General features: G+C 33.2%; 2 protein-coding genes across 2 annotated transcripts in view; one reads left to right on the top strand and one right to left on the bottom strand.

Moving 5' to 3' along the window:
• Positions 1 to 1886: 1886 nt before the first annotated feature.
• Positions 1887 to 20571, bottom strand: LOC123656588 (sarcolemmal membrane-associated protein). Its single transcript, XM_045592258.1, has 14 exons — positions 19976 to 20571; positions 17190 to 17306; positions 11889 to 12023; positions 11572 to 11706; positions 9449 to 9667; positions 8450 to 8599; positions 7384 to 7485; positions 6348 to 6500; positions 5956 to 6049; positions 5550 to 5651; positions 4817 to 4923; positions 4399 to 4614; positions 2329 to 2787; positions 1887 to 2102 (listed from the first exon to the last, which is right to left on the bottom strand). Exons 1-14 carry the CDS (start codon positions 20183 to 20185, stop codon positions 1887 to 1889), a joined length of 2415 nt encoding a protein of 804 aa, XP_045448214.1. The 5' UTR covers positions 20186 to 20571.
• A 771-nt stretch (positions 20572 to 21342) lies between these two features.
• The window catches only part of LOC123656721 (lissencephaly-1 homolog), a 40050-nt gene continuing 33862 nt past the window's right edge, over positions 21343 to 27530 (top strand). The window contains exons 1-2 of the mRNA XM_045592381.1: positions 21343 to 21529; positions 25995 to 26136. Of these exons, the coding sequence (XP_045448337.1) occupies positions 26099 to 26136 (38 nt within the window). The 5' untranslated portion in view covers positions 21343 to 21529; positions 25995 to 26098. The remainder of the gene's footprint in view (positions 21530 to 25994; positions 26137 to 27530) is intronic.

The raw sequence follows: 27530 nt of genomic DNA, 5'->3' as shown, positions 1-27530 counted from the left end.
GCATAGACCTCTTTCTCCATGTAGGAGAAGAATCAGAGCTTAAACCACCACGCTGCTCCAATGCAGGTTGGCGGATAGTCAAGATGAGATAGTCGCCCTTTATATATTGATTTTATGTATAAAATTGACATTGGCATCTTTGCTATTTTTACTGTACCGCAGTTTATGTATTTGTTAAAAAAGTAAATTATAAGTATAATGTTGGTATAATGATAACATATAAAATATATTTAAATGGTTAAAAAAAAAACATCGTTTTTAAACAAATCAATATTATTTCCAATAAATTTATCAGTACATCCACATTGAATGCATTATTTACTTCATAATACAACATAAAAGTCTTCGACGACAAGAAACTAAACATAGGTAGTAAGATACAATTTATTTACAATAAGGTACTTTAAACACAAAATAAAAACATTGAATGTAACAAAATCAGTGCAACAATAAAATAATAAATATTCTCATTAAAGATAGTGATTCAACGTGGTATAGTTACAGTTAATAATCTAAGGACATAATTAATAGTTTGTTAGTTATACACGTTTGTTACAAAATTATCTATTGGCCTTCACATCACAGAGCAAAGCGGCCTCGAGGGGCCATCAAGCTCGCAGACCACACGCTCGGGCGGCTGAACACCGTCTATAAATGAACACTTATTAAAGAAATAATTTGGACGAAACTAATAACCCTATTTCGATCCAGGTGCAAACCTGATAAAAAGCTAAGCTATAAGTAACGCTAATTCAAACAAATAATAATTCATTATATATTATTTTAAAGTATCAAAATCTACCGAACACTTATAGCTGTGTATATCGTGGCTTACGAGAAATATATATAATTAAAAACGCCGCTATAATGTATACGTCGTACTCAGTAAAAATAATAGGACAAACAGACTGACGCTCGCCACAATAATAAAAAATATTAAGAAATTTCATATATTTTTTCTTATCTAGAAGCTGTTTAGGGGCTGAGTGATACGGTTATACAGTACGGTTTAGTCATGAGCGCCAAATTTCAGACAACAAATACATATGTCGTTTCTAAAGACTAGAAAAATGCAAAATATTCGAAGTAATCTTTTTGTTAAAAACGTAGAAAGAATGCCCGCGCCTCGTTATCTCATAAACCTATACAAAATGATATGTGTGGCTCTCGAAAGCAGAGTGAGAACGCGTAATGGCTCAGCTGTGGTCAGCGATCGGCGACACAACTCTATACATATTTATAACGATGAACACACTTGTCCAGGATCGATCCCCAGAACATTCGAAAAGGGAAAATCGGTTTCGTTTTGCGAGCAATCTCGCGATCGACATTTATTTATACAACTCGAACATTATAATATCTATAAAAACTCAAGACAGTCGTTAGGCCTTAAGATTAAAATGTACAGTTATTTATTATGGCAGATATCAATCAACAACAAATTTATATTTATCAATACGATATTGACGCTTTTTACAAAAACAACATTAGTATCTTACACGCGTTAAGAACGTAGGCAGACGGTCGCGACGTCGCGACGCAGCTTACACTTCAAAATGGCACTTTCGATGCAAGCTCTATCGAACCGGAAATTCGTCCCGCCCGGCGCTCGCCGGCGAGACGAAGGTCGACCACAGTCAAATCTTCTAATTTAAAAAATATGCTAAACTATTCTAATCCATAAACATTTCGAACCTTCACGACGACGCCCGAATTCGACGAGACGTCGACGCGGCCGAGGCCGATCGAGTCGAAATCGCAGACGCTCCCTCGAAATCCGATCATAATTCTCGATAAAGATAGAAAGAAGTATAGTGAGCAAAGTTTGAAGTGCGTCATCAGCGGCGCCGCTACGCGAACCCCGGCGGGTCCCACGTGGCCGTGCATCAGGACAGGTAGGGCAGCAGCAGGTAGCAGAGCGCGGCCAGCAGCACGGGCAGCGCCAGCGCGCCGGCGCGCGCCAGCGTGAGGCGCGGCTTGCCGTGCGCGCGCGCCAGCTGCGCCGCCAGCCGCGCGCGCTCGGCGCACACCTCCGCCCAGCGCTCCTTGGCGCGCACCAGCTCCTCCTCCAGCGCGTGCAGCGACCCGTTCTGAAGCGTCACCTGCTCACCCGATAAATTAACTTTAAATTTTGATTCACAATTCAGCCTGTAACTTCCCACTGCTGGGCGTAGACCTTTTTTTCCATGTCTGCTCCGAATGTCTCAAAATATTGATTACTTATTTATTTAACACCAACAAGATAGACACTGACAATAATACACCTACTCATGTACAAGACCTATGTACTTATATACAAGACCTAATAAAGATTTTTATTATCATTACCTGGAGCCTCCGCTCGTCGTCCAATCGCACATATTCGCCGATCTCGACGTCCGGCCGCGGGCCGTCATCTCTATCGATCTCGGTGACGGCTGACTCGCTCTCATCGTCGTCTTCGTCGTGGTCGTCGTCGTCGTCGATGTTGAACATTTCGTCGATCTTGGCGGATATCTGCTTGTCGTCGATATCCAGATCACGAAGGTTCTCCAGGGAGGAGCTCGTCTCGACGGCCTTGTCTACCGTGGCACGGCGCTCGCTAAGCATGAACTCGAGCCTGTTGATCTGAGCCTCGCGCTCCAGTAGCTCTACGCGGAGTTTACCGATGACGTCGGTGAGGTCGTCGATATCGGCACGTGTAGGCCGGAAGGCCAGCTGGGCCTGCATTTCCGCTGTGCTAGCGTTCAGCCGTTGGATCTCGGATACGTTCGCCTCCTCCGCTGCGGTCGCTCTAGTTAGCTGCTCCTAGAGAAGAAAACATTCCTTTCTTACAAACATGAAAAATAATTTTGAGAAAAATAGTTTCGTCTTTTAATATATAAAAAAATATATATAGTATTTTATTATACATAGTATTTTTGAGTAGTTATAATGCGAATATATACAGATATTAACAGGTAAGAAAACACATTTTTAAAAATCAGGTAGAGACTGCATTAACAATTTAACTTAAAAAATCCAAATCAGTATACTCTAGTTGAAAGATGTGCCTAAATTAAAATAATTTATTTTTTTTATGTTAAACGGTTTTATTACAATAAAAATGATGTAAAGTCTGTTCATCGAGCAGAGATACCAAACGTAAACAAAGCCCATCATTTTTTCATAGCGACGACGGAACAAACAAAATATAGTCTATCTCTTTCTATCTTGTTTGTTTGCTATCTTCTGCACGTCTCTCTGCAAGGTCGAACGATATTTTAACTGGCCTTGAAAACATTCGGATCGCGGACGGCCCTTTGATTTTGTATTATATATTTTTATTTCATTCCGTGTCCTGAAGCGCTCGGGGTGATTTTAATATTTTGATAATTATTATTTAAGAAGTATCACACCTTATATAAATAATTGTATTTAATTAATTACATTAAATTAAGTAATTATCAAAACATAAATGTATTTTACATTTTAAAAATTTGTCAGTAAAAAAAGGTTACAAAACCCTGCATAGTTGAATGACCTCGCATTTGGTTTGTTTACGTTTGGTATCTCTTCTCGTTGAACAGACTTTAGTTAGGTTATGTAATAAAAGCCAAAAAATAATTTGGTAAGTCCTAGCTACCAGATCGCACCAATCTTCTCATCAATCTGGGGTACTTTTTCTGGGGTTAGGGATCAGACTAATATAAAATCGTATCCAGAGCAAACATTATGATAGAAATTTCAGGTGCCGGTGTTTGAGGTTGTTGTGAAGTAATATTTGAACCACCATTTTGTATCGGCGGCCATCTTGGATTTACAATCGTACGGAATATATTATGTTGTATTGTCATCAAGATTAAGAGTGTGTACTAAATATCAGATCAATCTGTCATCAGGAAGGAGGTAAAATTCCAATTACTAAATTTGACAACAAATAAAACAACAAATAAATAAACTGGTCAAGCTAAATGAAACCGTTTGAAAATATTTCGCTCACCATAAACACAAAGAAAAGGCAACAGCAATAATTATACAATTCATACTATGGATATACTACCAGAAGTTAGGAAATATCTCTAAAATTTATGGATTTTAAATCTCGATTCGGTCTTTGTCAGTGATCACATCATGGTATTCTCAAGCTAGTTTACTCGAGTATCGACGACCCGTCAGTGAGCCGGCGAAAACGACCGCAGCGAAACGTCGAAAATAAATGAGATACAATAAAGAACTAAAAGGTTCACCATTGTCGCCGGCGAGGTGAGGGGAGCGAAAGGGTCACTGCAGGTCGACGTGCGGGGGAGATGGCTGCGTGTAGCTTATATCGTGGTCGTCGATGAGATACAAGTAAAAAGGCTGCACCCGGCGACGTTAGGACAGAAGTCCCACTGCCATAGGCCTGCAGGCCCCACAGCGACGGACAGCCCGACGCACCTGCAGCTCGGCGAGGCGCGCGCGGCAGGCGGCGGCGTCGTCGTCGGCGGGCGGCGCGCGCGGCTCCAGCTGCGTGGCGAGCAGCTCGTCGCGCACGTCGCGCAGCTTGTCGTTCTCGGCCGCGCACGCGCTCAAGCGCTCGCGCAGCGCGCGGATCTCCTCGTTGAGCCCCGCCATCACGCGCAGGATGTTCGCGTACTCGACGGCGCCCTTGCTCTGCGACGACGACTTTCATTTATATAATTTTTAATTATTTGTCATTTAATATTGTTTTCAAAGTTATAATAGAAGGACATTTTAGTAAAGTGTATAGTTTTTTTAGATATTGTAGCCTTGGATCGTGTTTCAAAAATTAATTCTGAGAGTGAATAAAAGATTAAAATACATTATCACAATGTGAAAAACTAAAAATACTAACTGGAGAATCTTCTTTTATGTCTGGTTCGCTGTAGGTGGAGTTAGCATTGTTATCCGGACAAATTTCACCATCTACACTATTCAAAGTTTCTACTTCATGACTTGAATCTGTAAAAGTTAATATTTATTTTTTAATAGCAGAAATTTTAATAAAAGGAGATAAGATTGAAATATTTATTTGATTGATCATACAACTAGGTCGGCAAACAAGCGTATGGCTCACCTGAAGATAAACAATCACCATAGGTTATATGGACGCCTGCAACACTAGAAGTATCGCAAGCCCGTTGTCGACCCTATCCCCAATTCCCTCCAGGAGCTCTGGTCACCTTACTCACCAACAGGAACACAATACTGCTTGAAAACAGTATTGTTTAGCTGTGGTCTTCTGTAAGGTCGAGGTACTACCGCAGTCAGGCTGCTCTATATTTTGAGCAGCAAATTCCCTGCTGTGCCCTATACCTCAGTTAAATAATTGATTAATATATCTGACCAGATAAGAGCATGATGTTTACTAAATTAAGCTATAATTACAAAAGTCTCGTCAAAATCTATTAAGTGGTAATATTTTTTATGATTTACCTTTAATTTTATAACAGTAAACCATTATTGTTTCATTTATTTTACATATATCAGCACCAGGTGAGCCAATTAAATTATATCTCAATTCTTTATTATTATATACTATTGAAAATGTGTCAATTCTTGTGTGCTATATGAGTGAATAATATTACCATGATTGAGTCTTGAATGTTTCTCGTCATCAGTGCAAACGTCTGATTCACCAGACTTCTCTCCGCTGCCTCCAACGCTACCTTCTTCCGCTAGTTGTTTTTCTATAATTAACAAATAAAAATAAATAAAGTCTCAAAAGATCTCTATAGGGGCATGTATAATAGATACAACACAAGAATAAAACGCCCAGACCACGACAAACGTCTTCATCAAGAACAGCCGGTTGCTGTTAGCAGTATATTAATTACATATTTCATAAATAGTAATAATGTAGACATTTAAATTTTAAACATATGTACAACAAGATGAGACACTCAATTCAATCTTATAAATATAAATCACTATGATTATACAATAGTAATTTAACTTGATTGACAGTTTTATTATTCTACAAATAATAATTACCTCTTTCATTAAAATTGTATATGTTGTTTTGCTTCAAAATAAGCTCAAATTCTTTCGCTGTCTTTCCTTCCGCAGATATTAACTTGATGCCAACCTGAAATTAGGTTTATAACTAATTTAAGAAAAAATATTATGGTTTAAATACGAACCACTTTAGAAATAAAGATATGACAGGTTATTTACTGTGAATATTAAAAAGACGTCACAGAGATAGTTTAACAACTCTGGTAGGTAAACGTACTTTGTACATGTACTTTTTGAATTATTAAAGTCTCAAAATACTCGTATATTAGTAATAAGAAATATATAAATAATTTATAGACATTTTATCATATTTTAATTTCTCCCACTTTCCTAGGTTCATTCATATCAGAATACAGTTGGAAGGTTACCTTATTGAGCAGATGCTGCGGTAGTAGTAGTTTAATATAGTCAGGTAGAGCTCGCACGGCATCCTCCAGCGAACCACCTCGCTTTGCCTCCTGTAGCTTATTGCTATCCGTGCTTACTACGAGCATCTTCGCTTCGCCGTTTTGTACCGAGTACTGGAACCATTATTTTAGATTATATATATATGCTGTGAATGGAAAGAATATAGCCACCCACACTCTTTCCGTAGGTGTCGTATGAGGCGACTAAGGGATAACACTCTAACTTAAAAAATGATGTTGCTAAATAACGCCTACCTTGGTTTAAAAAAAAATAGCATGTTTTAGAAATAAAAAAGGAAATGGGTTCAAAAGCCCGTGGATGTATACTCAATCAATCATTGGCCTTAATCCGTCTATTGCAGACGATTTAGACAGTGTCAGAAAGATAGTGTGTTGCCTAGGACAATCTTCAGTAAAACGCAGAGTTGCCTAAGCTCTGCGCCACCCTCTCGACCTCACTGGCTAGGCCCACAGGAACGACGAGTCGATACGTGTAGAGGCAGTTCGGCTGCAGGAGTCTTTCGCATTTTAGAGCTATGCCACGAATGCTTGACGTAGACCCCATTCCGGGTTTCAAACGAAGTTTTCCTTCTCCAGGACCCAGATGATTTTGAGCCAGGTTTATCCCTCGGTCGCCTTTTACGACCCCCACGGGAAGAAAGGGCACGGTGGTGCTATTCTACTCGGCCGTTAATTTAAGTAAATAAATAATAATAATACTCTTCACACTCAATGGCCGGCCCCCAGTAGGATTTTCTCCTGTGCAGGGGGTCCGGACACACAAACATACAACACACACAAATGCCCTGACCACGAAAAATATCTATATGGCCAATAAAAATGTCTGTCGTGAGCGGGAATCGAGTCCGCTGGAGGGAGATTGAGGGTAGCTTCGGCAACACATGCTACTGGTGTTGCAGGTTTTTACTAAGCAGTACGGTAACTAAAACCATCAGGAAGACCTAGTTATATAAAAAAAACCATGGCATGTACTTACAGCAAGAGGTAAGTGTTTTCTTAACTGCTGCTCTCGTTCTTCAGCAGCAGCGACCGCGAGGCGCGCCGCACACATCTTGCGATCACAACGTGCAGCTAATTTCTATAAAATAGACATGTCCAATCATCAAATTTTCTTTTATATTATTTTCGAATTTATTTTATTTTAAACTAACATCCAGCTTTAGCTTAACTATATTTACTTATGAAGAATTATTTTAATGTACTATAATAAAAAGTACGTTTTTAATTTATCTGTATTTTTTGACATTATTAATAGAAGAAAAAAAAACATGGACGAGTCAGAGAAAACTAGCTTCTCTGGTAAATTATCAACTTTTTCTATATTCTGTATAAATTTAAGGGACTCTATACAAAATATATGAAGAAGATTTTGTGTTATATTAACAACTAGGTGACCCGGCCAACTTCGTATCGCCTAACAGTCGATTCTTTAATTTTATTATTTTTTTTTTTTTAGAATTTTTCTCTCCGTAAGAACCATCCTCGTATTTCAAGGAATATTTTAAAAAAAGAATTAGCGAAATCGGTCCAACCGTTCTCGAGTTTTGCACTTAGCAACACATTCAGCGACTCATTTTTATATTATAGATAGTACAAAAGTTCCACACGAAATAGTTTTATGATAGAGGTTAATGAAATGGTTAGTAATAATAAACATGGTAAAAATTTCATTTATTTGCCATTTAGATAAGTGATACAATATAATATAAAAGTTGAAATGTACAGTACATGTGCAAAGTAACAACTATATTTTATTATTAATAGTCTTTGTTTTGTAAAAGGTCAATATATAAGGGTCAAATATAGGGAATATCAAAATACATATTGTTAATATTTAATGTTAATAAACACATATACTTTTCATACTATTTGATTGTTTGACATACAAAATTGTAAATTAATAATGACAGTAGCAAATGTTTTTTGTTATTTTGACTACAGTTGATAGAATTTTGATATATAATAATAACAATAAAACATGAGACGACTACGGTAAAGTCAAATTATTTTTGTTATAATTAGCAAAACAGTAATTTGAATACCTGCAGCTCCTGCAACGCGTTGGTAGCAGCGAGGCGCAGAGCATAGTTGTGGTGATGTAACGCGGCCGCTTCACGACTGCGCCGCTCCAGTGACTCCTCTAGCGCTAATCGTTGCTCGTGTGCCGTACGAAGACTCTCCTGAGCCACCTCCTGCGATAACACATTATATTGGTACTAAGGACTATATTTATATATATTGAAGGGAATCGCGCCCAAGGGACCAGCAAGATGGTCTGATGTCATCAAGAATACATTGGGCAGCTTGCACCGAGCAACAAATGCTGCTTACGATTGCCTCAATGGAGAGATATCAATCGTTGTAGCGACCCCCATCATCGAGGGAACAAGAAAGAAGAAGGACTATTGGCACAAATGCTGTGTGTGTCGAGGTACAGCTTTTATAGAACTTTGACACCTTTGCATTTATTTCAGGATACAATTGTAAGATATATCATTAAAAATATCTCATTAATCCATATTAAATGTTATAATACCCTTTAATTTTCTTTACAAATCTAAACTTTGAACTCTATTCTCTTAGATTTCGATATTTTTAGTTTACAAGCAAGCATCCGTCCATCTAAAGCATGGCGTTTGTGCTTGTGTATTGTGTGTTTCCAATCCCCCAACACAGAAGTGAATCCTCGTGGGGAGAGGCCTCGCTTGGGAGGCGTTTATAAAGTGACTTTTTTGATTTGGTAAAATAGATAGGTGTAAGGCTAACCGCTCTGGTGTAATGGTGCGAGTAGTTGCCTAAAATACCAATGTCCTCACCGTGCCTCGGAGAGCACGTTAAGCCGTCGGTCCCGGTCGTTATCATAAATATCTGATAACGATAGTTACTCATAGTAGGGAACATATCCACCAACGGGCAGTGGAGCAGCGGGGCGGATTAAGCTCCTATTTTTCACCTACAGGGAGAAAGAGGCCTATGCCCAACAGTGCGATGTTGCAGGGTGAATGCGAACGCGATAGGTGTTCGTCGTAGCGCCGCCAGACCTGGTAGTTGCGCTTGTCGGCCAGCAGCTGCGCCACGTGCTGGTCGTCGGGCGCGCGGCCGGCAGCCAGCGCGGCCTCCATGGCGTGCACGCGCATGAGCAGGCGCTGCTCGCCCACGAACAGCTCCCACGACGCCGCCGCCTCCGCGCGCGCGCGCTCCACGCACTCGCGCAGCGTGCGCAGCCGGCTCTCGAGCGACGCCTCGCGCTGGATCGCCTCCTGTCACATCACCGGATTATTTTTTAGATTATCACTTTTAAACCGACTTCCAAAAAAGGAGGAGGTTCTCAATTCGACTGTAATTTTTTTATGTACATCAGAACTTTTGACCGTGTGGACCGATTTCGACAATTTTTTTTTTTTAATCGAAAGGCGGTGTGTGTCAATTGGTCCCATTTAAATTTATTTGAGATCTAACAACTACGTTTCGAGTTATATCTAATAATGCGTTTTTACTTGATGCTTTTTTCATCGACCTACGTTGTATTATTTATTTAAGATTAGAAGAGAATAAGACTTATCTCTAAGTTTTATAATTTTTTTTATGATTTATTGATTTCTAATGTTTACACGAATTTCACTAATTATAATCCTCTCCTCCCGTGACCACGGTTGGTGTAAATTATTCGAAACGTCGGGCATCTAAAAAACTTAATAAACAGAGATAAAATCCGAAAAAAAAAATTTCATTTTAATGATGTACTTTTTTAATAAGTAAATAAACAAAAAACATCCTCAGACTTGAATCGAACTGAACGCTTAACCTACAGGCGATTTATTAGATAACAATAGAGATCTATAGGTATAACTGTGACTATGTTATCGTCCAACACTAACTTTGTCGATTACTTGAAATTATAATATTTCTTTAATAAACTGGCTTTCCTACTCAACATATTGGTAGAAGATCCGAACCTACGTCGATCTTCACCGAGCTGATAAAATAGAATGAAACATACTTTATAATAAATTTATTATATATTTAAAATGGGTTGCCTAAAAAATCCTGGACTATTTTTAATTATTAAAAAAAAATTGAAAATTACTAAGTTGATGTACTTGATAATAAGAAATTTTTAATCTGACTTGTACACACGTATAGATTGGGTGCGTTCCACTAAGCGACCGCAACGACCTTTCCATCGTTCCACCTAAGGCCGTGGTCGTGATTTAAATGACCTAAATGTTCGCGACCACATCGCCCACATAATATAGGTGGGTCAGGGTTGGCTTACATCAAAAAGTGGTGGGAATTTTGAAAAACAACTATCAATGCCAAATTGTGAATATTATCTCTCATTCGGTTTTGAAAAAGCACAACAACAAATTCCCGGGAATCCATCTTGAATTCAGTTTTACTGCAATCCATGCGAAATATTTACTCACAACCCCTACAGCTGCATGTTTTCACTATGCTGCCATATTGCGAGCACACAGCTAACACCTGACAGTGCTCAAATATGCGTTCAGCTTATAAAATTCGCCTACAACGCCCGCGGCGTTTTTTACGTCAGGGGAACTGCAATTTCAGCTGTCGTGGTCGATGACGTTGCGGGCTTTTAGTGGAACGCACCCAATGTGCAGCCGTTCGGTTGCCTATAGTTATAATCAGGTATGTCGATGCCAGTTATCTTCTACATACCGGACAACCCAGTTTTATACAATCAAGTCAGATTTTTTTTTTTTAATAATTAAAAATAGTCAGTCTATGATTTTTTAAGCACCCCATTTTTAATATGGTAATATCTAAAATACTAAATTTATTTTAAAGTATGTTTCATTCTATTATCAGCTTGGTGAAGATCAACTTAGAGTTTCGGATCTTAGACCATATCTAAAAAGTTTGACACAGTATTTCACTGATTGTGACTTTAAAATGGTCTTCTATAAAATACATACACATGTTATGCCAAAAATAAAAGAAGAAGAAAATACACATGATTAAATAATATTCAAAAATATATTAAGGCTGCATAGATATAAACTCAATTTAACAATATTTTAATTATTCCACATAATATTATGTTAAAACATTTACTACATATGTATGTCGTGAACATTTCCATTTTTGTACATATGTACCACACTACTACTACATATCTTCATGCAAATAATATCCATACCTGTACATAATTATTGAGTTGATACAACTCCTTTAGATGTAGGGGGGTTGTCATAGCGGGATTAAACGATAACTTCGCCTCTTGGCCATCTGGGTGGTAAAGTTTTAGGAGAGCCACCACAGGGGGGAATGTGTTCTGAAATTATATAATGTAACAGTTTTAAAAATATATTCAATAAGCAATAAGAAAAATTATTTTATTTTAGAGTCAACAACTGCCTAACTTCATTTTAAATAATTGTTAGCTAACTTACTTGAATCATACTTTTAACAAATATTTTTATTACTGTATAATGAGATTATAAGAGCGTCGCTTACCTTTTCCGAATTACCGGAATTTTCAACAACGGGAATACCGAACTGGACTATATCCCCCGAGAACACCTCGTGTGGTTCCTTCGTCAATGTGTACCGCTTATTGTTAACAAATGTGCCATTGCTGCTTTGGTTGTCCTGAAAAAAAAAACAAAAAGATTAATACCACACCTGGTTTTACTACACTTGCATGAAAATTACTATGCACCAAATAAAAGTAGTTTTTATTTAATTCCATTTATTACTGTTAAATACCGAAACTAAAATAATGACCTATAAGCAATGCACTATCTTCAAATATTCAATTAAATTTAGATTTAAATTAAATTTAAATTAAGTATTTGGTGTCACAAACATTATGTAAACTAGTTGCATGGTCTTTCATGGTAGTTTAGGGTAAGAACTAAAAATATCCACATGCATTTAAATATAAGCCAATGAAACATTCGATTAATTTTGTAGACCTTCAGTACTATTGGTTTATAAGTTCTTTAAAGTATAATATTGTAAGTACTTTTTATTTTTTATCACGCAACTTAAATGATGTAATTTTAACGCACCGAATCTGTGCAGCAGTATACGGTATACATATAATTACTGACTTTTTATAAAATACAATGTGGTCCAATGTGAGTGTGTAGGTTGTACAGGATGAAACAGCTGTATGTATGTTACGAGTGTAACGTTACATCAATTAATAAGGATGTTAAACCTGTTTTCATTTGGCACATGAGTAACTTGTGTAACATGTCAATACGGTAAATCATTTAGTCGCGACATTAACTACTTATTTATTTATATTGTTTACATTAACTTATTGCTGTTACTAATTAATTACTACTAACCAGTGGTCCCCCAAAAGTCGAAATTCAGCCACAATTAATGTAAATTATAAGTTTAAACATCAAAAGTGTATACACAATATGTGCGTTTGTGTGTGTCAAATACATGTTAGTGTGTTTTGTTGATTTAATGAATTTATTATGCATAATTAAAAAAAAAATATTAGAATTCTGCACTCCTCTATGTACTAACTATAAGTGTGCGAAGTTTCATACTTCCGTCAGCGCAATTTTCGAAAAAAGGTTTACAAGTTTTTGCTTCACCTATTATTACTACTAATTACATGTATAAAAAATTGTGTTCTAGCGAGTTAATATATAAAATTTACTCTTTGAATTACCTTTGTACTCTTACACCCCAATTTCAAAAGATACGTTGATTATCAAAAACAAAAAACCTAATCTAAGCAATTATCAGTAAAAAAACTAATTTATTAACACTTAAATTTCAATGTGCAACAAAGTATGCAGGCGTTAACTTCCTTCCTAACCCATTTCTGAAAAAATCTACTAGGAGTATGAGAGAAACAAGCAAAAGCACAGGAAAGAAAAAAACTATTATAAGAGACCAAGATTTAATTCTTTCAATAATAGTATGCATGGTAATATGATTTTTGAACACTTTTCAGACCGTTTTTTGATATACGAACACTAAGAAGCACTCTAGCACGTTGACAAAACTCAAACACGAAAAAACCGAATGCAACAAACATACAGACGTATCTACAGCACGTATAGAAATGACTTTTTGAGTGATTTGCTTTCTATGAATTGTTTCTTTTTTTTTAATCTTTTCGAGTGACCAATAACAAGAAAGCACCACGCCAGAACATCATTGACCACGCCACACATTCTACTTGTTCTAATATTAGGTATTATTGGATATTCGGCTGACTATCGAATGCAAAAGTATTAAAAAATCCCAAATATTATTAATAAAATATATCAATTTCAATCACATACGATTACTTTAATAATATTAATAATTTATCAGTAGTACGTTGTGACGAATAAAAATATTTTTTTCAGTATTAGTTGATAGGAAACGATAAAATCCTCCGTTCCGGAAAACAACCTCTTACTAAACAACGTATACTAGCCAGAAGACGATAGATAAATAATAACGAATTTTGTCAGGATGGGATACCGTTTTGCGTTTTCTGACCACCATATGTAAGAGTCCGCCGCTTTCACGCATAAAATACACAGATCTTTTGCCGCAATCGGATTTTCGGCCAAAAGCGTATTCGCAGCCTATTTATTGTAGGTACCCAACTCTGAGACTTTAATTTCATGCAAGAATAAGCGTTTAGGCATTTCTTACTATGCATTTTGTACGTATAATAACACTAAGTTTTAATTATAATTTGCATGTACATATATATTTATTACTAGCTGTGCCCGCCACCTAGTCCGCGTGGAATCTATTTCAAAAATATTGTTCAGTTTGCAGTCACAAAATAAATATTTTTTTTGTTACTTGTTACTGGAATACGATGTGTAAACATGGAAATAAATAAATAAATAAATTTATAAAATAAAAGTAGCCTAAGTTACTCCTTATTACATCAGCGATCTGCCAGTGAAAGTCGTCCGTCCAGCCGTTTCAGAGGTTAGCCAGAACAAACAGACATGCAGACAGACAGACAGGCAGGCAGAGAGACAGACAGACAGGCAGGCAGACAGACAGGCAGACAGACACAAAATTGTAAAAAATAACTGACTGTAACTCAAATTTTATTTATTTGTATAGATTATTATAGAAACGAATTCTTACCACATGTTGTCTAAGCTTTTAGCCATATAGCCCTTGTCTTGTCCTTTAATATAATAAATACAAAGGAATTTATCAATAAAGTACAATCGTAACTGCGCGACTATCATACATAATGAGGTCATGTCAGGAGTCCCAGCGCGTTTGCTGTGTAGGTAACTATAAACATAATCACTACTGAGATTTAATTATGTGTATATGATGCATAAAGTGACATACAAAGTACATTTACCTACCTCATTGCACACTACACTTAGTATAAAATAAATATACAAAGAAATATTTAATGCTCATAATAATATTAAGAATTAATTTAAGCAATTCAAACACGTTTTTTTATTTCATTTATAACGAAAATTATAACATTTATCCCTAAAATAGAAACCATGGATCGTATGAAAAATAATGTACTACCATTAAAACGTTCCCAGAGAGCCAATTTTAAAGATAAAATAAAAACTAGAAAAAACAATATTTGTGCTACATATAATGGGAATACTAATAATAAGTTATTACTTCTGTGCTGTTTCTAGATATTTTTGTACTTTAGGCTTTACGCCGTTCGCCATGTATAAGATACAGTTACCTACTTGATCGGATACAATAATTCCTAAGTCCTTTCGGTTAAATTCAAAAAGGCTTCATGTTGAAACACAAGTCTTAGAAAACTTATTATTGAAAATAAACACCAGTGCCTGAGCGTGTGTAAAACATAATAAAAGATATTTATTCGAAATAAGTAAAGTTTAACATAACTATAACAAAACGAGTTATAAAAATAAAATCCTATCTCAATATGTAATATGGCAAATCCTGCACATCAGTTGCGTTTTATTGCCTTTATAAGTCTTCTGAACTATCCGACATTTAATACGCAGAGTTAACGTTACACGGGCTTAGGTTTGACAACTTGAGCCTATACAAATTGTAAACTAAGCATAATTATATGTTTTACTATTGACTGTTGGATTTAGTCTGTAAAACCCCTAACTACTAGCCATAGGCGTATTTTTGCATGTAGGGGAAAGGTCTGAGTTTAATCCACCACGTTACTTCACTCTGCGCATTGCCGGATATATTCCCTATTATGAGAAACGATCACTATCAGGCGTTTATGATAACCGGGACCGACACCTTAATGTTCTCTAGGCGCTATGAGAAGACCCACAGCGACAGACATCCAGACCGAGAATATTTGTACAAATATGCATCACGTACGGAAATCGAATCTCGACCGCCGATATTTAGGCGCCTACAACTACACCAGTGTGGTTGTCTTGCTAACTGTATCATCAAAATGATCCCAATTAATACATCCGTAGAAGTATTACAAATGCGGTGTAGGTGAGTACGTATTGGGCAGTTTTTTTTTTCCACCAATTACGTAAAATTTTCGATAAAACTCAGTGTAACTGGATTGTTCCCGTCCCAAGATAGACGCAGGTAAAAATGGATAATGTTATAGTATTGTTTAAGTTGTCTTTTGTTCTTTTTTTTTTAAATATAATCAACCTGACCATTCGTAAGTCTATTGTCTGATTTCGGAATGCCATTATGCGTACTGTCGTATGTGTAGCTGTTCCTCTACCATTATTAGTCAGCACGCATTTATTACAAACAAATGTCCGAAGAAATTTAAAAACAGCGTCAATTCAGTAAACTTACATTCTTTCTATAGGATCTAATTTACAAATGAAACAATTGCCACAATGTTCACACCAAATGTTGCGCTAAGCATTAACAATTAGTTTCAAACCCAAAAATACTCAAAAAAAAAATAATAATAATACAAATCGACGTCGAATAGGCAGAGCGTTTATATTATTTTGTTTTATAAATACCTATTTATCGTGACTTTTAAGAGTCAAATTATTTTACAACTATTCTAAACATTCATAAATATTGATCATAAATAAAAGAAAATTAATAATATTAGATCCAAAATAAATAGTTATTTTTATGCGATCTCCGTTCAGATAAAATTACAAATTCCGTCTAGTTTAAATAAAATCGAATCGTACCATCGTTGTTTTGCAACATTACCGATTACGCTATCTTGTTTTGTATATCATAGAAGCCTTATAAGTATAACGCCATATGCCTTATATGCAAATCATCGAAATCGTTAAATAGATTGCGGAATTGGGTTACGTGGATTGAAATCTGTTGTAGGCGTAAGACGCGACAGTCAACTGCTTCGTCACAACGTCTTATAAATCGCCTACAAGTTTTTAATCGTTTGACTCGTAATGTGACCCACAGGAACCGAATAAACAAGCAAAATATAAAGTATTAATTGATATACTTATATATTATAGTATTGTCACAGTCTAAGCGTAAGTAGTCCTGATGAGCAAAAATGTAGTCCTTTATAAAGAAGATGATTAAAAGTGTAATGGACAATATGCTTTGAGTTTATAAACATGTCTAAAGAATCTCTTCTGAAATATAAAAGTTTCCTTGTAATGTCTTCTTATTTCGGGCACGAGGTGAATTTTAAAGATTACCTTTATTCTATAGCGATTCTTTGAAAGTACTACACCCAAAGATGGGTGTGAATCCTTATAAACATGACAAGGATCCACTTTGATATTATAAAACTTATTGTTTGATTGAGGCACTTATCAATAAATGATTTAATTTATTATTCCTGAAAATTGTACCATGAAATTCAAAATATGAACTCACCACGAGGTAAAAGTGTCCTTTATCGTAATACAGTGTAGCATGGTGCCGCGAGAGCACCCTACATTCGAATATTGTATTCGTCGGAGACGGTGACGCGCGGTACACATTCCGTCCAATCTGTAATCATAACAATCTTTATGAAGACTATTAAACACAATAAGCATTACAAAACAGTTCACACTCAACACCTATAGAACACCCTAACGCATTCATGAAAATTGCCTTTCAAGTACATTGTAATACGCTATTAAAAAACAACACAGATGCAACGAAACGTAAAACAATTACAATATCCATGTGCTAAAAAATATCTAAGCAATATTTCATAATGATATTCCTCTATGTGTACTTCCTGTAACCATAACATAAAACCTGATAAGAATCAGCTTCCGTTACAAGAGCGTAGCAGATGTGTGGCTAGAAATAGCACAATTTAATCTCATTAAATTTAATTGTCAATGCACAATTGTCCGTCTCGAGCAGCGCGGGTCACGCTGACTAAGTCGACGGACAGGAGCGCATGACGGCAATATTGAGTGCTTTACAGATAAATGAACAGGACGCGATCGGAAACCTCAAGAAGGACGCGAACTTGCACCCGTTTTTATATATTAAAAGTGTTGCATTTCATTGCAATAAATCATTTATTAATGTCATGCAATCATATTATATATCATAATTTGTAATTCGTAATTTGTACCTACAGAACAGGCTAGCCTAGTGTAAGGTTGATATTACTACTAAATTTCAGTAAAAAAAATTTTTTTTTTAAATAATTGATTTGTATGTTATATACAGGTTGTATATTCAATGCAAGCGAGATGCATTAAAATAAACTTCAAATACTACATATCATTTCTAAGTTATACATAAAATATCATTCAAATAGAAGCACTAGTTTAGTGCAAGACATGTTTATAATCAAACTTATACTATTGCTTCCATTTACTTAATTTTTAGCACAGAACTTTGAAATGATATGTAGTATATGAGATTATATCCAATGCTTGCATACACTTTGTATATTAATGATTAGTGTAAATATAGCTATGTAATATAAAAACTGGGATATCTGGTGCGAACTTGGGGAGGATTATGTCTAGCAGTGGACTGCAATAGGCTGATGAGAGTGGAATATACCCTTTATACCTTATGATACTTTGTTAAAATCAATCTGCTGTATATTATTTCAGTTTTGATGTACAATAAAGTGTACAATATGTTATTGTTATATTTGTATTTTTACATCTAATAATGTAAATACAAACAAGTAAATGAAAGATAATAAGTGACCTTGTTTTGCTTATGTCTTTCTTATCTTTCTCTTATTGTCTCTAATTACATATAAAAATTCTAGGTTATTAGTCACCAAAATTCACTTGGTGACAAATATTTATACACAAACAGTTGTTTGGACTGTAAGAATAAGGTTTTTTTACTACTATCAATTTTTATGTCAGCATTGAAAAAAATCTAATCGTACAATATTTTTATATAAAAAATTAATAAAAATAGATATGGTGAAAAATACTAAAATTATGTGTATAAGTAATCTTGATGTACTATATTTCAATAAACTTAATATGTATCATAAAATTTATTTAAAAATAGGATAAACATTTTAATAAAAAGATAAGTACATATGAGTAAAAATATAAATATTTTTTTTTTCAATATTTAAAACAATCATTTCTTTTTATTTTAGTTTTACTACTTTACAATAAAACTGCTAAAAATGAAAGCAAAAACATTGACCTAAAATTTGAAATCTAAAAGTTTACAAAAGATTTTTGCATTTGAAATTTAAAACTAAAATAATTGGTATAAAAATGACATTTGAAAATGAGATTAAATAGAAGATAGGTACTGATTACATTGTAAACCAATAATCTTATCAGATGAAGCCACTCTCGAGATTGAAGACCAAATGTTTAAACTATTACAACAAAACATTTCCAATTCTAGATTTAACTTTATTATAAGAGAAAATTCAAACTAAGGAACAATACTAATATTAATGCAATCAGTATGTCACATACTTCTGATAATTGCCTAACCAAATTGACCTTGATTAAAAACTTTTATTTTTATGTAAGTTCCAGAATGATTTAAATTCAAAAAAGTACCATATCAGTTCCATTTATATTTAACAAAATTAATTAAAAATTCATATTCACTAAAGTATGGTATACATTGAGGTGTATCTAATTTTCTATTTTATATAAGTGTTTTATTGTGAAAAAGAATACACATTCATATTTTCAAAATAATATGATAGATTACTCAGTATAAAATAAATTACAATATAATGGTTAAAGGACGAGTAAATATCAAGTAAGCTAATGATATTGTAAACATAATTAGTATCTCAAAAATTATTAAGATGAAGAAACATTAGAAACAGATTAATTAAGATGATCACATGAATTAATGTACATTTATTAAAACAGTAGAATCAGATTACAACGTCCATGTATACAAGATAACTACAGTGTACAATAAACAGACTACAGTGTATAATAATAAAACAACGAGCTTAGTTTTTGAAGATGTTGCAAATACATTTTTTTCATGCTTTATTTTAGATACCCTTACATAATGTGACAAAAGGTAATTCATCCAATATCAGTATTGTACTAATGTTATTTAAATAGTTATAATTAAACATGATACAACACATGGGGAAATCAATTTTAAAATAATTACCTTAAAATATTTTGTCCTATTTTCAAGATACTTAAAAAGTCTTTAATTATTTTGACGTGAAAAGAAATTCAAAATTTTACCTTGACAGGTTGCTCCAATGTGACGCGTCTTTCATCAAATGGTAAGGAATTCGAGTGAGGAATAAAGACCGCCCTAGGAACACCCGCATCTTGGTTATTTGGGCTCTCTGGAGCAGGGGTCCAATTGTAATCCATGCCCTTAATTGTATTGTTCATTTGCTTCTTACTCTTTGCTATCACCATCATACAATTGTCCTTCAGAGTGAGCATTGGTGCCCCGCACGTTCAATGACGAGCTCCACATTGAAGATAAAAACAATCACTGTATTTACGGTGAAAGGAAAACTTTATATCTCGTCATATTGGAGAAGAAGTAATATCAAACTGCAAGAGGTTACCAGTTTTGCTCCATGTATCTTCAATTAATTTTCACTCATTAAAACACTAAAAAAATAGAAAATGAAACTTGATTCCTTTCGCCTACTGGTCCATTAGTTATAAGGAAACCATCAAATTCTAGAAGTGCAATATCTACAAACTGTATACTATTTATAGAACACTAGAAAAAACAATTGTTTTAAGCCAAATATACTACAACAATTTGTACAAGGGCGTTGATCGAAGTTATCGTTCGAAGAACTTACGAAATGGGCGCACGAATCGGACATTTGTTTTGTTGAGTTGGGTGCCTACCGTCTCTATCGTTCATAGTTCATCTGTTTTTTATTAAACTATATATATGTAAAAAAAATCGCTAAAATTGACTAAAACAATAACTAAAAAAATAATATAAATTTTATACTATGTTTTTGTGATTTTTGATTGTTACTAAAATTATATACATTTTAATACTAAAAATTAATTTACATTCTCCTTTGTGGTCATTTCTATTACCTTTTTTTAAAGTCATTTTTCAAATTATATAATTGCTTTAAATGTAATTACGATCAAATCAATAAATAATTTGTCTTTATTTAATAATAAATAGAGATTTCAATGTGTGGTTTGCTTATTGTACATTAGTTGCAAACTTTATTTTACTTTTAATAATGAAATAAGTTACGGTTAACTACATAAATTAAGCTTATAAAAATTTATCCAACGTCTTTTTAAATTGATTTAAAATTAATTATTTTATATCAATTTTAATAGATGTTAGGTTAAGTTGGTTATTTACTGTATTTAACAAGAAAAACATTTGTTCTCAATATAATGCAATATAATATTTATTTAATTATAGGTAAATATACAATAAAAAAAATATTTACGTATTTTAGGATTTTAGCACATCTATTGAAGATGCTCTACAACTCTATTTATTCGTATTCGCTCTTATATGAAGGAATAAAATATATTCATCTCTTTTAAGCCACAGTGTTACCATTTTTTTATCAACTTTACTAGTCAGAATAATAGATGGCGTTATTAACCATCAATTCGAAAGAAGGAGAAAAGGAAAAATCGAAACTCGCCATTGTAGTAGTGTACAGAAGTGAGTGAATTTGAGCCATTGCAACGAAACGGTTTTCTGCCTCGGGTCTTGGGTGTACTGTGTTTATTGAGTGTGTGCTATATTTCAAAAAGAAAGTGCGTTTTTGAGTGATTCTAGGTTTTGTAAGTATGCAAAAAATACCGTTAATATCAGTTAAATACGTCAGTAAGTTCGAGGAAACTAACTAACATTTCAATAACTGTTCGTTCAATATGGCCGTTCTGATATTTGCCAAATTCCATTAAAGTACCATATTTTACAGTGCAATTGAAACAGAATAATTACACAGCCAGGTCATTTTGATATTTTAATTAAAAATTTTCTAAACGTTGATGTGGCAAATTGACAGTATGGTTTTTGACGTTTTAATCTGAGTCATTTCGGTGTGATGGTCACTGGAGTTGCATTTTATTATTTCGCGCAAATTAAAATTTGCCTTTCAAGAGTTTCCTACATAACTGGTAAAAAATTGTTTGAAAGATCGTAAGTTTTTTGAATTTTTTTATTACTTAAATTTAGGTTAAAAATCGTTAATTAAAAGCTATTTTAATTATATCACACTACAGTCAATGTGTGATTAGTAAATCTTAGTCTAATATCAAAACCTTTGAACGAGTTAATTATCAATTATTGAACATATCGTGATGTTATCTCTTGTGTAATCACTGAGTATTGTGTTTGTTTCTAATAAAAAATAAACGGTTGGAATTGAATCAGTTCTATGTTATTAGTTAGATTTGTTCTTTTTATGAATGTCTTGTTAGTATGGTGTTCATATTACATAAATAGAAAAACTAAATAATGCATCATATATGATATGGTATTCACATTTTAATATTAAAAACTAAGTCACTCAAGCTCTTGTTAAACATTGACACCAATTCGCAAAGAATATTCAATAACAATTAACAATGTTAACAAAAGTGTTTAACATGAACAAAGTAAGCATATGTTGTGTAGTAAAAATACTCTTTTAAAACTTATTAAGTAAAATTAAGTAGGAAAATGTTTTATGCTATTTTAATTTTGCTTTGTTCTTTCAAATCGATAAAGGATATATTCATATTATGCTTAATACATGGACAGACATATAAAGCAAAGGTATTTGGTATACTTATAGAAAGAAAGAAATCTCTTCATCATTTGTATAATTTTAAAGTTCATTTTAGAGAATAAGTGATCATATTGTCACAAGTATAACATAACTTGAATCATTTTTTGGAAGTTACGACATTATATTAGTATTCACCAGTAAATTGAAAGGATATGTTGTGTAGCGAATTAAAAAATAAGCATTGTTTTATAAAAACTTGTAAAATAAAGATCATAAGTAACAATCAATAGGTGTCTACATAAGAGTATACATTTTTTTATACTCCTGAAGTGTTAGTTATTTTTAAGTACATAGTATCTAAAGTTCAATGACAATATAAACTAGATAGCAAAGAAAAACAGTCAGAAAATCTTCAAAAATTACCTTACCTAGTTTTATGAAATAAAGAATAAATTAAAGACACAAGTACACATGGCAGGCTTTAAGCTATTTTTAGGTTGTTATCAAATTTCTTCTATATTGGCCTATAATCTGCAAACTTTTATCAAATTCCTCTTCCTTTCGAGGGTCTTGCGTGATGACGGATAGATAAGTAGGCAGCCACTATAATGCCTATAGTTTTTATATTACATATAGACAAGCACATTCAGTAATAAAAAAACATGGCATATATAAAACAACTTTGTTATGATTTCTTTATGTTTATTTATAAAAGAATAACTAAAATTTTAGACAATTTGGCAAGAGATAATCCCATTTTTGTAGAAATGTTGAAATTTTTTAGTAAAAAATGCGACAAACAGTTTTGGCAGACCTCTTTTGATGTTAACCTAACACCCACTAATAGTTCTAAAAGTCAAAGACTATATGATCTCTTTCCAACCAAGTTATGTCAATTTTTGATTTGTGGCCAAGATTGGCATGGTCTCACGTCCTTATAATGAAAGATCACTTTGTTTCTGTAGATTAATTCCAGCTGTTTTTCTCAATATCTCGCTGTTAGTCATTGGCAGTATAAATAAATTATAATAAAATAAAAAGCTTTTTATTTTTGGTTTTTGTACAAAAATTGATTACAAATTTTGGTGTATAAAATTTATTACAAATATTGGTGTGTAAAAGTTGTCATTGGCAGTAGAGATTCAAATCAATAGTTTTGGTCGGCGGTAAAAGCTTAAGCACCTTATTGCTTGTTAATATGGTTGTAACAGTCTAGAGTTTTATTACCTATTAAAAATGATCTTTTTCACAAGCTATGTTGTGGGTGGTGCACTTTTCATCACCAGTAATCAATCTTTTCAAAAATGGTTCAGTTTCATTACAATTCAATAGAAAATAAATACACAATTCATTAGGTTTCTTTCAGTGTGCTCATGTGGCACCCAAATATAGTAGAACTTTTATTGTAGAGCTAGACTGTTGCAACTTACTCAAAACAGTTTTGTTTTCAAATCATGAATTAAACCAATAATCGGCTTCATGATATAAAAAAAAAATATATTTTATTAGTTACATAGATATCTACTTTAATTATCATTTTTTCTTTTACTAAACACCATTAAACTGTCTTTATATAAAAGCAAATAACACAAGTAAGTGTGAAAAAATACACTGGGTATATTGAGCATGTGAGTTTCAGGTTTGGCTGAAAAATTGCTTTAGGTCAGACACTACTTTTGTTTACTAAAAACCATTTGTAGTTATTGCAAAACTTAAGTTAACCTTCAATATGTGTTGTTTGTTAATCAAAGTTTTGAATTTATTATTTAAGTATAATTTTTAGTCAAATATTTGAATATATATATTTTAGTATCAGATATGTATGACAGATATGTATTAAATATATTTAAAAAAAACCAAAATAAATGAAAATGTTACTGTCAACAGCCTCCAGAAGGAGGAAATACGAACAACATAAATACAAGCGCTCAAATCACAATAAAATAAAATAAAAATTTTGGTGTTAACAAACATCTCATGAGCAGGAATAAAACATTTGACCTCAAGTGCAATAGCTAGTTCTGTGATCACTGTACCGCCGTGTCTATAATAATAACAGTTACCTGAATAGATACATTTTTTTAAGAAATTTGTTAACCTTTTAGTCTATCTAGTTATAGTTTGGAAAATAGATCAACTATATGTCTATTACTTTCATTGGGCAGAGTTTTTGGCTTCAATAAAATCCTTGAACTCGTGAACTTATTTAACATAAGTGTGTTAAAAAAGATTTAGTTCAGTTCATTGACATACATATAATTTAATTTTCTTACACACACATTCCTTTAGGCCGAAAATATTTGCTAAGCAGCAGAATAAATATTATAAAGTTAATAAAATGAGAAATATACTAAAAATACTTTAACACAATGTTTTTTTCAAATCTTACAGGTTGTCTAGTTGTATACCTATCATATATATTAATACGCTAAGGTTAAGATGTTTGCCTCCCTTTTTAGAAAAAACCTCACAACTACTCCACATAAATTATATATCATTTTATAGATAATTGCTTGCTCTACCTCCAGCATCCAATACTAAAAAAATTATTAATACTTTGTTTTTGTAAATTTATTAATTATTAAAATTATATATATGACAGCCTTAGTTTTGAAAAAACGTCAACATGATTGACAGTCGGTAATTTTTTAAATTATTCAGTGCGAATTATTCGCACGGGTATTGCTAGTTACCTAATATTAAGATGTACATTATGATTAAGTGTTTTATATTAAAAATGTCTATTATAATCTGTCCTAAATCTCTTGCTCAACATGTTTCACACTGCAGATATATAAAATATACAATAGTATATTGATATATAATATAACTAATTACCATATATATTAGTGAATAAAATACAATTACATTTAATATTGTTTCTTGAAATTTCCTTAGAAATTGTTAAATTCAGTCTAAATTTATATTTTACGTTTTGTCAAATGGATATAATTATGTTAATTAATATGGCATGGTTATTGGATGATTTTGGCATATTGCATGAATTAAAAGTAGCTAATATTAAATAAGATCAGAATCATTATAGGCGACAATAATAAAATTTGATTTATCTTTTATTATGTCTTAATTAATAGTTTCTCTGATTAGAAAAGTAGCAAAATAGAGGTTAAAAAAAATTCGCAATTTTATTTTCATCTAGGTATATCACAAAATTTATCTGTGGCTAATAGTAGAATATATAAAAAATTCGTAGTGAAATAGTTGAAAAATATTGTTATTTACCTTAACAAATGAAAACGTAAATTATAAATTCTGTGACGAAAATAACCTCCAGTACAATATAAATAAAAGAAATGAATGTGAAAATATATCATATTTAGTTTACTTTTTATTTATTATCTTCAATAGGTCATGTACTTAAATGGATACAAATGAACTAGAGTCACTGTGGCCTCGGATAGGCACCTGCTGGCTGCACATGTGAATGTGATGTGAATGAATGTTGTTTTAAATTAAAAAAATTGTAATTTTCGTTACTTGCTGTTTTTTAAAGTAATTTTTTTGTTAAACAGATGTGATAATGGCAACGGCGTATCCGCCGTCGCCCGCGTGAATTAGTGAGACTCAAGTGCAGTGAACCTCCAGGGCTCGCCGCCTCAAGAATAAGCCGACCACGATGAAAATGGTGTTGTCACAACGGCAACGAGAGGAGCTGTGAGTATTTATGAAATATTTCGATAATCAAAACCAAATAGTTGTTATTACTCAATGACTATTATTTTTAAACTGCTAGCTAAATATGGTGTGTTACTTGTTTGTTTATCAGTTTTAATGACCTCCCATAGTGCCACTTGTAGATCTTTTTATATCCTATAGTTGTAAAAGAAAATCGGTACATCGGTATATATGACTTACTTTGTAAAATACATATGAATTATTTGAGTTCAGATAAATCCATACAGGACTTGAGGTTTTGCGAGATTTTTATCTGTCTTTCTAATGGTCGTATCACTTGCTTCGTCGGCGCCAGTTGAGAAAAGACTAACGTAATTCACTTTTTTTGTCTGAATTATTTAATGAATACTTATTCGAAATAAAAATAATAAAATTAAAGCTTATGAAATATACAGTTACACAATTTATATTAATGTGCTTTAACAAAAATGCATATTTGCAACAGAATATATTTTAATAAAGTGCAGTAAAAAAAGAATGTGTTTGCTCGTAATAAACTTAAAATAATAGTGTAACTAATAAATTATAAATAGTAGATTTTATTTCAATAAATTTGTCTAATAATATTATTATTACTAGCGACCCGACCCGGCCTCGCACGGTTGCAATGTTGATACAAAATATAATACAGAATGTCTTTATTTATAGTATGAAGCTAGCTTTATAGCATGGTTATTAACATAAGAACAACATTCAAATATGCGTCGTTAGATTACACGTTGTTACAGAATGCGTTGAAGAAATAAAAGTTCACTGCTCGTTCCCCGTAGGTGATAGCGTGATAATTTGTAGCCTATATGTTGACCTGACTTCTTAATAATATTCGTACCAAATTTGAAGTAAATCCATGCAGTACTTTTTGAGTTTATCCCGGACATACATACAGACAAACAGATAAAAATTCTAAAAACTATATTTTTGGCTTCGGTATCGATTGTAGATCACACCCCAAGTAATCTTTTAAAAAAATATTCAATGTATAGTTTTGACTTTCCTACCATTTTATTATATGTATAGATAATTAAACTATTATTGTTATTTTGTACAAGAAAAATAGTATTTTAAACTACTGAAGACTAACTACTAAGACACTATCCCAAGAAAAGTTTAAAGAAATTTCCTATAAAATGTAGGTAAAGACTAATAATGATAAACTATTTCTTATAAGTTAGTCAAATGATATTGCTAATGGAAAACCTCTTAAATACTAATAATAATAAAACTATATAGCGATTAAATTTGTACTTTAGTAAACGACTTCCACTATCACGTTCATTTAAATATAACCAGTTCGTTCCCTGTGAGTTGTGCGAAACTTGTTGATGCCAATACCTGCTGGGTGACACCGAAAGGTGACAGTTACACATTAAGTC

The sequence above is a fragment of the Melitaea cinxia genome, chromosome 9 (genome assembly GCF_905220565.1).
Source record: "Melitaea cinxia chromosome 9, ilMelCinx1.1, whole genome shotgun sequence".
Classification (NCBI taxonomy): domain Eukaryota; kingdom Metazoa; phylum Arthropoda; class Insecta; order Lepidoptera; family Nymphalidae; genus Melitaea; species Melitaea cinxia.
This window is presented reverse-complemented; position numbering and strand designations above follow the sequence as displayed.

What these genes read in the sequence shown, in the direction of transcription:
- LOC123656588 (XM_045592258.1), bottom strand. Translation starts at nt 20,185, where the DNA reads ATGCTCACTCTGAAGGACAATTGTATGATGGTGATAGCAAAGAGTAAG. An exon ending in CGCGCCTCGCCGAGCTGCAG is followed by an intron (nt 2,788 to 4,398) that starts GTGCGTCGGGCT and finishes TTTCTTCTCTAG; the next exon opens with GAGCAGCTAACTAGAGCGAC. An exon ending in ACGACGAGCGGAGGCTCCAG is followed by an intron (nt 2,103 to 2,328) that starts GTAATGATAATA and finishes TCGGGTGAGCAG; the next exon opens with GTGACGCTTCAGAACGGGTC.